Source organism: Lynx rufus, unplaced genomic scaffold (genome assembly GCF_022079265.1).
Source record: "Lynx rufus isolate CCGP_SWC_20201006 ecotype Redwood Valley unplaced genomic scaffold, mLynRuf1.p SCAF_9, whole genome shotgun sequence".
Classification (NCBI taxonomy): domain Eukaryota; kingdom Metazoa; phylum Chordata; class Mammalia; order Carnivora; family Felidae; genus Lynx; species Lynx rufus.
The window spans coordinates 66,321,869-66,336,810 of NW_025814897.1; the positions used below are offsets into that span (position 1 = coordinate 66,321,869).

The 14,942-nt window shown below is 38.8% G+C and overlaps 1 protein-coding gene across 4 annotated transcripts in view; it reads left to right on the forward strand.

The window, feature by feature from the left end:
• Positions 1-14,544, forward strand: part of ZNF143 (zinc finger protein 143) — a 56,376-nt gene extending 41,832 nt beyond the window's left edge. For all 4 annotated transcript variants that reach the window (XM_047070486.1, XM_047070488.1, XM_047070485.1 and 1 more), the window contains 5 exons: positions 117-344; positions 3,794-3,942; positions 6,788-6,949; positions 12,439-12,585; positions 13,796-14,544. In XM_047070486.1, the coding sequence (XP_046926442.1) occupies positions 117-344; positions 3,794-3,942; positions 6,788-6,949; positions 12,439-12,585; positions 13,796-13,879 (770 nt within the window). In that variant the 3' untranslated portion in view covers positions 13,880-14,544. The remainder of the gene's footprint in view (positions 1-116; positions 345-3,793; positions 3,943-6,787; positions 6,950-12,438; positions 12,586-13,795) is intronic.
• Positions 14,545-14,942: the final 398 nt, after the last annotated feature.

Genomic DNA, 14,942 nt, shown 5'->3' on the forward strand with positions numbered 1-14,942 from the left:
TTGACAGACATCTATTTTTGCCATTAGAGGCTTTTTTTCCCCATGGGAGGAATGGATTGATTATGCCTTCATATATGTAAAAGTTGATTTTTGTGTGTATGTGTGTATGTTCTTAGGTGAAAAGCCATATGTTTGTACAGTCCCTGGATGTGACAAAAGGTTTACAGAATATTCCAGTTTGTACAAACATCATGTTGTTCACACTCATTCCAAACCATACAACTGTAATCACTGTGGAAAGACCTACAAGCAGATCTCCACACTGGCCATGCACAAACGGACGGCCCACAATGACACTGAGCCCATCGAGGAGGAGCAGGAAGCCTTCTTTGAGCCTCCTCCAGGTAAGTGTTCTTTCCAATAAATCTCTCTCTCTAGGAATCAACAGCTACCATAATTTATGATGCATAGCATTTTCTCAGATCATAAAGTTTCATTCAAATAATCACACAAATATATAATTTACAACTGTAATAAGTGGTAGCCAAAAATGGTACTTGGTGCTGTGGGATGTATAAGAAGGGAAGTTAATCTAGCCTGGGAGGTTCTTTTTCTTTTTACCCCTGTTTAGTTCTCCTCTTGTTAAAGAAACAGAAAGATGGGAATAAAATGGATTTAGGAGACCCAGCTTGAATTGCTGTTTTTCTTCTGAGAAATGGCCAGGCTGTGGTGCCAGACCTCAGTCATGCTTACATACGTGATGAAGGGTTTTTTGCCTCTTGAATGTGGCTTCCGTTTGGCAAGAAAAGCTGTAATTATCCCTAAGGAAGCCCTGGAACCTTCCAACTTTGAGATCACATGTGTTTCAAGTGACAGTGGCCTGAGCTGCAGGAGCAGAGGACCCTGGCACACCTGGAGGCAGAGCAGGGCACGTGTTACCCACTGCCCCCCTGTTGTCTAGAGCAGTCTGGGCTTTGGTTTGAGTTGAAGTTGAGTGATGTGAGTTATTTTGCTGCTTAATAAAGTGACTCCTACGTATAATTGGATGTGAATGCAAATAGTTGCAATAAATCCCCTGCAAAAGCAGTGTGAGCCTTCTGGTATTTTTAAATTCAGTACAGGTTAGCTAGACACACTTCTTACATAGGTTAAAGTAACAGCTACTACGAGAGATCTAGAGAGCGGATAGGGGTTAATTAGGTGGAGACGCAGGGATTTCGCAGGGAGGGGAAATAAGGAGCAAAGGTAAGAGAACATTCTGAATAGAGGGAATGGCAAATACAAAAAGCCCTGAGGTTGGGGAGAGCAAAGTAAATTGGAGAGACTAAAAGAAGCCTGGCCAATGTGGCACTTCTGCCTGGGAAGGCAGTATGAAATGAGGCTGGAGAGCAAGGTAGGGGCAGCTAGGCTATTCGGGTGCCCTAAGGATGTTGATCTTAAGCATGAGAACGGCAGAGCACTCCCAAATAACTTTTAGTTGATTTATGTGCTATTAGGTATTGTTGTAAGGAGACAAAAACATTCATTTCATAAGAATAAACTCTTGGGGGAAAAAATATTTTAGAGGATCCCATTCTGTGATGTCACGTAAGTAACTTAGCATAGGTAAATAGGTAAAGTAAGTGAGTAGGTTTTCTTAAAAAAACACACACACCCAATAAAACAAAGCCTGGGCCATCCTACTGTTTCACTGAGTACCTCCTAAACAAAGTAGACTTAAAAATTAAAAGAAATCATATTTTCTCATTCTTATATTGAAGTGTTGGAGAGTAAGGGAAAGAACAGATCATTCACTCCCTGCTGAAATGATTCCCTGTAGTTCTAATTTGTTTTTTCAGATATCTGTCATGTGATGGTGAGAAAATAACAATTCCTTCAGTCCTGAATGCTATAGTACTTTCTAGCCAAAGCACTGTAAGTGGGCATGGTTAGAAAACCCAACAACTGCTGAATCCTTGCAGTTAGAAAGCAGGTTTTTTTTTTTTTTAAATAGGCTGGACAAGCTTAGGTTTTGAAATTCTTCCTTTCTAAAGCTTCTTCAGTCTTTTTCCTTTAGTGCTGATTTTTCAGACTGTCTGAATTTCTTGTATTTTAGAAAGTAGTCTGTAATATAATGATACAGATTTTATTTAAAAAATAATAAACAAAGATTATTTTTCCAAGAATAGGGATGGATTTGTACTCCTTTTCTCTCATATAATTCTCTAGGTATGGTAGCCCATTGGAATAATGGTATATAAATAGTTGTGAAACAGAACAAAAAGACATGAAATAATGACTGGAGATTTTACCATGATGACCATAGCCATAGGAGTGCATGCATCAGCCACTAACTTTGAGAAGTACTGTTAAATTAGCATAAGTCCTTCTTTGAAGGAAGAAAAAAAACATATTTACCCTCCTTCTGGCTTCCTGGGAGGTGAAAAGTGATGAAAAAATAGATCAGCAGACTTCCTGGTTGCCAAGTATAGCACTAATGGACTGTTGAAATTGCTGTCTACTTGCTGGTTCTTCATGACTTAAGGAAGTGGATGGGTGCTCCTGTTCTGTCCCTTATTAAATGATTAACCTCTCCCCAGATAATGTGCCATTACATTGTCTTTACACAGTGTGGTCATTGTGTACTGATGACTTGTGGTCAATCACTTGTGTTAAAGAGTAAGTAATTTAGTATTAGTAGGTTCTGTTTACACACCGTTCTGGTTTTGCGGCTAATGTTTATGAAGATTGTGTTATCATATTTAAAAGCTTCTTAAGTGACTGCAAGAACTTAGCATACTTGCCATGTTGGAAGGGTTATTTGCCAGGCAGTCTTCCTGTTCAGTACTCCCCCTGCCCCCCAGCACACATGCACAGTATCACATAATTACTCCAATTAAGAATAAGAGTGGTCTCCCAAAATTAGAATATTTAAATTTGATGTGGAAAGGTTTGGTTTGGTCTGCTTTGATTTGGCTTGGCTTTACAAAAGTAAAGGTAGAGGAATTAAAAGGAGGTGCTAGAAGCCATGTGATTTGGACTATAACATGTATACACTTTAATTTGTATAAATGTCTCTGTCATATTTACAGTATTCTCTGTTTTTGAAATGCGAATCAAAACTATAATGTGATACCACCTCACACCTGTCAGAATGGCTAAAATCAACAACACAAGAAACAACAGGTGTTGGTGAAGATATGGAGAAAAAGGAATCCTTGTGCACTGTTGGTGGGAATGCAAACTGGTGCAGCCACTCTGAAAACAATATGGAGGTTCCTCAAAAAGTTAAAAATAGAGCTATTTTTAATCCAGCAATGACACTACTGGCTATTTACCTAAAGAATACAAAAACACTAATTCAGAGTGTTATACCAGCACACTGAAATATTATTCAGTCATAAAAAAGAATGAAATCTTGCCATGTGCAATGACATGGATGGAGCTAGAGAGTATTATGCTAAGTGAAATAAGTCAGAGAAAGACAAATACCATACGATTTTACTCATATGTGAAATTTAAGAAACAAAACAAGCAAAGAGAAAGACAAATCAAGAAACAGGATCTCAACTCTGGAGACCAAACTGATGGTTACCAGAGGACAGGTGGATGGGTTGGGGGAGGGATTACATAGGTGATAGAGATTAAGGAGTGCATTTGTCATGATGAGCACCAGATGATGTATGGAATTGTTGAGTCACTGTATTGTACACCTGAAACAAATACAACACTGTGTGTTAACTGGAATTAAAGTAAAAACTTGGGAAAAAAGTAAATATTCAAAGCGATAAAAAAAAAAAAGAGAGAAAATATCCTCTGTTTTCTAAACAGCTTGCTTGGTTGGTCAAATAAATGATTCATTTGTTTTAAATAGGTCAAAGTGAAGATGTTCTTAAAGGGTCCCAGATCACGTATGTTACAGGTGTAGAAGGGGATGATGTTGTGTCTACACAAGTAGCCACAGTAACCCAGTCTGGGTTGAGTCAACAAGTTACACTCATATCCCAGGATGGGACTCAGCATGTAAGTATCCACCAAAAGCCAAACAAGTTAAATATTGTTTCTCTGAACATGGGCATGAAAGGCAGGTTGGGCCTTAATCGAGGAAAGCCTTGAATATCAGCTTGCAAGCAATGCTAGATCTCCCGAAGGCTTTCTAGTAATCTGCTGAAAGAGGCTACATACAAGAACATCAGGAGAGACAGGATGGTTGTGAGCCCAGCATTCCCATGGTGTTATTGGTGTAGCTCAAAGGTGAGGTGGTAAAGGTCAGAACCACAGTGAAATGGAGGGCTTGAAAAGTAAAGGATCTGTGTGAAAATATAATTCAGAGAAAGGATAGGATTTAGTAGCTGATTAGATCCAAGAGGTGAGATTGAGAAACCAACAGAGCCTTGGCTGAGGGGTTGATCATTAAAAGATCCTGGGAAGTCAGTGATGGGCAAAACTTATAAAATTTCCAAAGTGTGTCTCTCTCCCTCCCTGGAGTCATGGAAGTTCACTTAACTTATCTCCCAGAATTCATAGAAAGGTATCTTGATTTCCCCAGGAAAAGCAGTATAATGGTTATTCTCTGAACGTTTCTAGATGCCACTAGCCTAAAATAATCCAGACTTTATTTTATTTTTAGGCTCCAACTAAGGTTGTCTTAGTACCTGGTAGAAATGAGCATATGGGGTTCTTTATCCTCCTATAACTGTCTCTTCCATGGAGAACTCTCTCCTTACTTGTCGCAGAGCTTACCTCCCATGATGAATCTGCCCTTTGTGTTGATAACTGTTACCATGCTGATGCTAACTAGGAAGCAGCACATATTCAGGATTGGAAAATTAAAAGTGCTTGTACCATCCCATTCATTCCCTTCCCCCTCACTTTTGATGGCACTAATTCCTCACCCTCACAGTATTCTTTGTCCACTGATTGCTGTGCAAGATTAAACATATTTACTAACCCGGTTTTAATTTAGCATCAATCCTAAGACTTTTTCTTGAATTAGATCATCACAGACAGAGGCCCTCTGGAAGTAATGTGATGTAACCTCCCTCCCTCCCTCCCAAGAGAATTCCCCTCTCCAGGAGCCCCCAAACAGATAAGGCAGTTTCAAAAGAAGCAGCCTGTTCCATTGTTGGGTAATTCTAATGTTTATCAGACTGGAACCTCCTGCTATGTCAGCCACTCCTGGCTCCTCTCTGACCACATAAAGTGAGCCTCATCCCCCTTCATGTGTTCCAGAGCAGCTATTTTCCTTATCCCGATGTATTTTCTCCAGATGTAACCTTCCCATTTCCTTCAGGGATTAGATTTCTCTTCCATTCCTTTAGTCAGTTAAATAGCAAACATTTATGGAATGTCTACCCAATGCCAGATACTTTGGTTGGCTTAATGTGGGGAATATAGGAAGGGGGGGGTATCATAGTCAAGGAGGAGAGAGATATTTCTAAATGAACAATAACCTCTTATGATGGGTATGTAATTGAGGAATGTGTAAAGTGCGGTGGCAGCCTGGAGGAAGGAGTAAATGATTATTCCTGAAGGAATCTTGGAGACCCTTTTAGAGAATGGCCATTTAGTTGGATCTTTTTTTTTTTTTTTAACATTTATTCATTTTTTCCGAGACAGGGACGGAGCACGAGTGGGGGAGGGGCAGAGAGAGAGGGAGTCACAGAATCTGAAGCAGGCTCCAGGCTCCAAGCTGTGAGCACAGAGCCCAATGCGGGGCTTGAACTCACAGACAGCGAGATCATGACCTAAGCTGTAGTTGGATGCTTAATTGACTGAGCCACCCGGGTGCCCCCCATTTAGTTGGATCTTGAGGAGTTTTCATGCGTTTGTCAGGCAGAGTGAAGGGAAGGGAAAAGCCAGGAAAATAGAATATGACACTCTGGGACTGCAAATGATTAGTTGTGGCTGGAATGCCAGCTGCTAGTTTAGAAGTAGTGGAAGATGAGTCTAGAGATGCTGTTAAAGGCCAGATTGCAAAAGGTCATGAATACCATGTAAAAAGTCTAAACTCTAGTGATGGGGGGCCCTGGGCATTTGAACAGGGAGCATAATGAAATTTGTTCTTTTAAAAAGGTGTCAAGGTAGAGGATGGCTTAAGAAAGGGTTAGACTGAGTACCTAAAAAGAAGTTGTATTATTGTGGAAAGTCAGACAAGGAAAAAGTAAGGGTGTGAATTGGCAGTAGAGATGGAGAGGAGGAAGTGCATTTAAGAAATAGCTTGGGGCGCCTGGGTGACTCAATCGGTTAAGCATCCAACTCTTTTTTTTTTTTTTTAAGTTTATTTATTTTGAGAGAGATAGAATGAGCAGGGGAAGAGCAGAGAGAGAAGGAGACAGAGAATCCCAAGCAGGCTCCATGCAGGTAGCACAAAGAGCCCCACACGGGGTTCGAATCCACGAAACCATAAGATCACGACCTGAGCCAAAATCAAGAGTCAGATGCTTAACCACCTGAGCCATCCAGGTGCCCCAGGCATCCAACTCTTGATCTCAGCTCAGGTCTTGATCTCAGGGCCATGAGTTCAAGCCCTGTGTTAGGCTCTGCACTGGGCTGAAGTCTACTTTAAATAAAGAAAGAAAGAATCAGTTTGGGGGTACCTAACTGGCTCAGTCAGTGGGACATGCAACTCTTGATCTCTTGGTCTTGGGGTTATTAGTTGGAACCCCATGTTGGACATAAAGATGACTTTAAGATTTTTAAAAAAGAAAAAGGTTTTCTGACGATCTCTTTCTAAAGAGTTTATTCCATTATAGAATTCTTATTTGCTCCACAGAGTAGACTTATTTAAGGACTAGGCCTAGTCCTTACTAAAGATTGCCAAATAGAACAAGAAACAGACTGATATGTAAAATGCATTGTGTTGCAGGTCAACATATCTCAAGCTGACATGCAAGCCATTGGCAATACCATCACGATGGTAACGCAGGATGGCACACCCATCACGGTCCCAGCTCACGATGCAGTCATCTCCTCGGCGGGAACGCACTCTGTTGCTATGGTTACTGCTGAGGGCACAGAAGGGCAGCAGGTGATTGCTATTTTTTTATATTAATCAATACATATATCATCAAAACTATTTCATAGATATACAGGGTAGTGTGGTGGTTAATCTCACACACTTTGGATTGAATTCCAGGTTTACGGCTTATTAGCCACATGACCTTCTGAGTCTGAGGTTTTCCTGCTCTGTAAAACAGGAGTGATTGTAGCATCTACACCATGAGGTTGATATAAGGATTGAATGAGATAATACGTACATAGTACTTAATATAAAGCCTAGGTATATATTAAGGTTCATTAATGGTTCATAAAGTGTTCACCAGATACTTAGGAAAAATTCATCGGCAAAATTTATTTAATATTTTGAATAATATAGTCACATAGTTCAAAAATCAAAAAGTATATACAGGTATGCAGTGAAAAGTCTCCCTCCTACCCCTGCCTCCATCAACCTCGTTCTTGCCTCCATAGAGATAATCCACTGTTATTAGTTTCTTGTGTAGTCTTCCAGCCATTCATTAGGCATATACAAATAAATAGAAATAGTCCTCTTCTCCACTTTTGTTTTTCTTATGGTAGTAAACTATACTGTTCTTCACCTTGGGTTTTTTTTTTTTTAACTTAATGATACATCTAGAAAATGTTTCTATTTCATTATGTAGAGAGCTTCCTCATTCTTTTTTAAAGCTGTCTCATATTTTACTCTATGAACACCCTAATCGAAGTCTTGTGCTGTTTCAAACATGTAACTTTGTGCTCATGTGATTTTGCATATGGGTGAGTATGTCTGCCAGGTAAATCCTAGAGAGGAGTTGCTGGGTGAAAAGATACATGCATTTGTAATTGGGGTAAGTAGTGCCAAGCTTCCCTTCTAGTGTTGTACAGTCCACAGTACCACCAGCAGCATTCGAGAGCGCCTCTTCCCTTCTGTATAGTCAATACAAAGGTACTAAACTTTTGGATTTTTGCCAATCTCATGTATCTCTCTGTAGTTTTAATTTTTCATTTCCCTTAAAATCCATGATATTAATACATTTTACATCTTCTTGTACTATGCTGACAGCAATGTTGAGATTCACTGCAGCTACCTTACCATGTTCAATGAAAGAGTCTGTCAAAATTAGTAGCTCTCATTCATTTATAAATTCAATACCATCACAATCAAAATTCCAGAGGCTTTTTTGAAGATATTAAATAATCTCACTTTAAAATATACATGAAAATGGAAAGGACCTATGATAAACAAAACAAGAAAAAAGAACAAGGTTGAAAGAAAGTCTTCTACACCTTGAAATACAAAACTCAGAATCATAAAGCTTCTAGAAGAGAAGTGAATACTTTTGCAAACTTGGCTAAAGATTTCCTAAAAATGCACTACCAAGGAAAGAAAAAAACATAAATTGAACTTCGTCAAAATTAACTCTGCTCACCAAAAGACACCATTAAGAAAAGCCTCAAACTGGGAAAAAGATAAGATAAGCCTCTTAAGAAGAAGATAAGCCTCAAACTGAGAAAAATATATTTACGCTATATATATCAGTGGAATTGAGAATAGATAACAAACTTCTACAAATCAACAATAAAAAGATGGATAATAGGCCATAAAAAATGAGCAAAATTAATTAAAAATGTATTTTTTGAGGCGGGGGGGTGCACAAGTGAGCGAGGGGCAGAGAGAGAATCCCAGGAGGTGCAGAGAGGGAGAGAGAGAGTGTGAGAGGGAGTGAAGTGGGGCTCACCCGAAGCGGGGCATGGGCTCCTGAGCTGTGAGATCATGACCTAAGCTCAAGTCAGATGCTTAACGACTGAGCCACCCAGGCACCCTAAATAAAAAATTTTTTAATGAGCAGATCATTTGACCACTCACTTGAACAAACCTCTCATAAAAGAAGACTCAAGAACGGCCAATGACACAAAAAAAGTGCTCAAAATGACTAAAATAAAAAAGACTTGACATTTGGTAAAGATGCGAAGCAGCTAAAATATTTGTACATGCTAGTGGGAGTGTAAAATGATACAACCACTTTGGAGAACTGTTTGGTGGTTTCTTATACTCCATGACCCAGCAATTCCACTAGAATACATATTATACGATTTCACTTACATGAAATCCAAGAACAGACCAAACAAATCCATGGTGATAGAAATCAGAAAATGCTGCTTGACTGGGGGAAGGAAATTGATGGAATGGAATATGAAGGAACTGTTCTCTATTTTGTTTTAGGTGGTGGTTCCACAGATGTATCTAACTGTCAAAACTCAACAGAACACCTAAAGATTCATGCATTTTTATTGTTTGCTAATTATGCCCGATGCAAAAACAGAAACAAACTCGAAACCCAGCCACTAGCTTTCAGGCTGTCTTACGGAATGGTCCCAGTCATTTCCATGGCTCTAGGATTCCTGGATTGGGTGTATGACACAGCCTGGGTAAATACACCTTGTACCAGTTATAGTTGCAGGTCTGTAAGAATAGTGGCCCTAAACCAAGCATTCTTTTGTAGCTTATCTGTAGCCTGGGGACTAGGAAAATTTTAGGAGAGGCGGTTTTGAGGGCTGGAATGAAGGCAGGCAGCTTTCAGCAAGCAGGGATATCACAACAGGAGCGGGGGTTTCTCTTGAGGACCAGCTGCTGCCACATCTCCTTCTGCTGCAACTGTAGGCCATTGGGCAACTGATGACTATCCACTTGGGGTGTCCAGACACCACCTTTGAATTATCTGTAACCCTTAAATTACCTATTTCTTTACATGCACAGGAAGAAAGCAGGTGGTCTTTCCCTGCCTTTTTTTTTTTTTTTTTTAAATTAAGGTCATTGGATTTCTTCAACGTTTATTTATTTTTGGGACAGAGAGAGACAGAGCATGAACGGGGGAGGGGCAGAGAGAGAGGGAGACACAGAATCGGAAACAGGCTCCAGGCTCTGAGCCATCAGCCCAGAGCCCGACGCGGGGCTCGAACTCACGGACCGCGAGATCGTGACCTGGCTGAAGTCGGACGCTTAACCGACTGCGCCACCCAGGCGCCCCAAGGTCATTGGATTTCTTAGCCTCAGTTTTCCAGGTGCCTTGAAAACCTAGTTAGCAGGTACAGACAGTATCTACTTTTTGTTAATTTTTTTTGTTAATTTCAGATTATAAAAGTAATATATATTCTTAATGTAATAGAATAAAGAGTCTAGAAGTAAACCATCAAATATATAGTCCATTAAATCTGAACAATTAAAATTTGACTAGTGGGAAAGGATGGTCTTTTAAACAAATGGTGCTGGTAAAAAAAATATCCACATGAGAAAGAATGATGTTGGACCCTTACCTTATATCATATATAAAAATTAACTTTTTGAAAGAAAACATAGATGAAAATCTTCATGATCTTGGATTTGGAAATTATTTCTTATGTATGACAGTTATTTCTTATGTATCACAGCAGAGGCAATGAAAGAAGAAGTAGATAAATTAAACTTGTTAAAAATTAAAAACTTTGTGCATTAAAGGCTACTACCAGGAGAGTGAAAAGACATTCTACATAATGAGAGAAAATATTTGCAAATTATGTTATCTGATAAGGATTAATATTTAGAATAAAGACTTCCTATAACTCAACAAGAAAAAAACAAGCAATCCAATTTAAACATGAGCAAAGGACTTGAATAGACATTTCTCCAAGGAGTTTTACAGATGGCCAATTAGCATATGAAAAGATGCTCAACATCGTTAGTTATTAGGGAAACACAAATCAAAACCACAGTGAGATACCACTTCACTTTAGTTTAGGCTGTTATCCAAAAAACAGTACCAAGTGTTGACGAAGATGCAGAGACATCTTGTGCATTGCTCATAGGAATGTAAAACGGTGCCAGTACTGTGGAAAACAGTATAGCAGTTCCTCAAAGAGTTGAACATAGTGAGCATCTGGCTGGCTCAGTTGGTACAGTATGCAACTCTTGATCTTGGGGTCATGAGTTCAAGCCCCACATTGGTCTTAGAGCCTACATAAAAAAAAAAAAAAAAAAAAGAAAGAGTTGACATAGAACTACATATGATCCACTAATACCACTTGCAGATATATTTCCAGAAGAATTAAAAATAGAGATGCAAACTAAAAATCAGCTATAATCTTTTGATGTTAAAATAACTAGTCTCAACATTTAGGATTACTTACTTCGTGTGTGTGTGTGTGTGTGTGTGTGTGTGTGTGTGTGTGTGTATACAGAGTTAGGATTATAATTTTGTATGCCTGTCATCCATCTAACACTACATTCTGAGCACTTTCTCATACCAATTAAATGTTCTTATAAAAGGATTCTTATCATTTGTAAAATAATCTATCAAATGGAACTCATTAACTCATTCCACAAACATAAATTGTTGTATAAGCCTTTGATTATCTTCATAGGAACAAACTCTAGCACGGGAATTACTGGATTAATGATATAAAGTATTTTAAGCTGTTTGCTACATACTGCCAAATTTTCTTCCAAAAAGTTTTAATTGCACCATGGATCTAAAAGCTTTCTTGGTTCACTGTACTCTTCTTGCTAGCATTGAAGATTTTTAACATATTTGCATAATTCACAAGCAGAAGTTGAATTCTATTTTATTTTCATTTGTCTGATCATTAATGAGGTTGAACATGTTTTTCAGATTGACTCACAATCTATTTTTTCTTAATTGAGGTAAAATTTACAGTGAAATGTACAAATTTTAAATTTACAATTCAGTGAGTTGTTACACATACACACGCATATAACACCATCCCCAACATTTTCATCACCCCCAGAAAGTTCCCTTGTCATCCCTTCCAGTCAATCCCTAGTCTTTTCAGTTTTCCTAGTTAAATGGAAATCTAATTTTAAGTCCCAACAGGTAGGGGTGCCTGGGTGGCTGAGTTGGTTAAGCGTCCGACTCCTAATTTCACCTCAAGTCACGATCCCAGGGTTGTGGGATTGACCCCCACCTTAGGCTCTGTGCTGAGCATGGAGCCTGTTTAAGATTCTCTCTCTCCCTCTACCCCTCTCTCCTGCTCATTCTCTCTATATATAAAATTTTTAAAAAAGTTTTTTTTAATTAAAAAAAATGCATCAGGTAAACAAGAGAAAATAGTATATATTATGTTTCACTGATCCCAACTCAGGAATAAATAGACACTTGAGATATGAATTACTCTACATGTGTAACGTACTAAGCAGCCACTTAGGGTAGGAGATCCTAAGCATGGTCACGTCTGTCCTGGTTAATGAAGCCTGGTGTAGCAGACCTACCTGCCAAGTATCCTCTACCCTGTTATGTCATTGGTTCACATAAGCTTAGATAAATGCCTTCTTTTTGAGCCTCAACTTCTTCAAACAAAAAAGAGTCTAAGATAGACAATGTAGAAGTTCTCTTCCAACTTTAGGCTTCTACAAGTCTGTGGTCAGAAGGGAGTTTTTCCTTTCAAATTTCAAGACAGTCCCTTGCATTAAATGGAGTTTAATGTATTTAATCATAGCTTTATTTTGTGTATTTTTTGTTTAAGGTCGCAATTGTGGCTCAGGACTTGGCAGCATTCCATACTGCCTCATCAGAAATGGGGCATCAACAGCACAGCCATCATTTAGTAACCACAGAAACCAGACCTCTGACCTTAGTGGCAACATCCAATGGCACCCAGATTGCAGTTCAGGTGAGTTCTATAGCAGCTGTCCTCAGTCAACAGGAAGACCTACTTCCTAGCTCTCAACCTTGCACATTGTGCTTTATTCAGAACCTTTAGGGGAGGCTGGGGACAGACTAATCTTTGTCACTTGGCCACTAGAAGGAAATTGCTGTGTTTGAGGTGGTTTCAAAGAGACTGGCACTTTGTTCGCTATTATCTTTACGTTTTTTAGGGGAATTTATAGTAAGAAAAATAAAGCTTCTGGTATACATCCCAGCATGCACCCAGCCAGCTATCTTTACTTTCAAAATAAGTCTAATTAAGCAGGATTCTGTAAAGCACTTGGAAATGAACCTAGTGTAAATGTAGACCCAAATTAGTCCTCTGAGAATCACTGCACAGCCCCATTTTATGTTGGGGCAACATCAGAAGACAAAAGAAACTATTCTTGGGGAAGTCACTGGATTCAGGAAGACAGTCTAGAATACAGATTACCTTTCCTTGGGAAGAGTTGTTTTTCATGTATTTACTTGGAAAAGAGTTAGAACACACTCAGGAAAATGCCAACCATTGTTTTTAATTTAGTTTATGGTATAGAAGCTAAAGACTCAGGAAGCTCTCTGAATACCTCCATTGGAAAAGATGAGCATCTTTTGTCCATTGCATGAGTGAAGGTTTATCAAAGTCCTAAAGGAAGAGGTGCCTGGTGGCTCAGTTGGTTAAGCATGTGACTCTTGATTTTGGCTCAGGTCATGGTCTCACAGTTTGTGAGTTCGAGCCCACGTCGGGACTCTGGGCCGATGGTACGGAGCTTGCTTGGGATTCTCTCTCTCCCCTCTTCTCTGCCCCTCCCTTGCTGTCTCTCTCTCTCTCTCTCTCAAAATAAATATATAAGCTTAAAAGATATAAGCTTAAATAATATAAGCTTAAAAGAAAATCCTAAAGAAAGATGGAACGCCTGGCTGACTCAGTAGGTAAAGCATGCAATTCTCAGTCTCAGGGTCATGAGGTTCAAACCCCAGGTTGGGCATGGAGCCTACTTAAAACAAAACTGCAAAATCCTACAGTAAGAAACTACATTATTCTCCTGCAAGAATTTTTTGTGTGTTCTTAATGATTGGATCAGCAGTCGTATCTTAACGAGTCCAGGTGTCAGAATTACAGAGATTTTACTTCGGGCATATACTGTTTCTTCGGTATTATCTTGACTGTGGCTTTGTGTCTGTTCCTGTTTCAGCTTGGAGAACAGCCATCTCTGGAAGAAGCCATCAGAATAGCATCTAGGATCCAACAAGGAGAAACACCAGGGTTGGATGATTAATCCTCAGAACAGTGGAGCATCGCAGCAGGAGGAGCCTTTCGTCTTCGGGCAGCAGACACCCAGGAACCCGGGCCCAGGAAAATTAGAATTTTTCCATTCCTGAGATACTGTACACGTTTTTATGCAAGAGTGGAGAACATTTTATTCTTGACACTTTTGTGTATATAACCCTTGGAATAGATTCCCAAACTGATTCATTGTGTACAAGGATGTATGAAATTAGGGCAATACAGTAAATTTTCATGTTACTCTTTTATCAGTTCACAAACTCCTAGAGTCCACAATGCAAGATCAGCAAAGTCTTATGGAGTCTTATGATGGATTTTTAACTTACTGTGACAAATAAAATAAAGGCTGTATCTAAAATGTTAAAGGTTCTATACTTCAAACAATCAATTCCAGAAGCCATCATGGATAATAAAGGATGTAAAGCCTTCAAATATTTCCCCAAGTTAATAGAGTGTCTGCAGTTTTTGTTCTACTGTATACGTGTCTGGTTTTTTTTTGTACCTCACGGTTTGAAAACTATTCATTATAGTTTTCCATCCCTGTTAAAATACCAACTCTTCAAGCTGAAATGCTAATTATATTGAATTGGATCCATTACATTGGATTATGTATAAAATAACAAAGTTTGGTTATTTAAAATTAAAGAGTTAAATCCAGTGCTTTGGTTTTGTTAAAGATTTTAGCGTTCAGTTTTTTTGTTACTGTTTTTTAAAAATAATGAACTATCAAAGTTTGACCATAGGCTGGAGCCCGGGATAATAGTGCTGTAATTGGACATGGCTTTCCTCTGAAAATTAGGTTAGTGGGTCCGTGTAAATTATTTATTTTTGCTTATGTACTTTTGTTTTAAAGCTTATTTACCCTAAAGTTTATTATTAATTTTGAATACAGCAATTTTTAAAATGTTACCTTTATATTTGTTTTATTAACGTGGTATGGGTGTGGGAGAGAGTGTGGTAGAAAAGAGCACAAATGCCATCAGTTATAACCCAACACACATATATTGAGAGTATATTGTTTATCAAGCACAGAATAAGTATTTTTTCATACATTG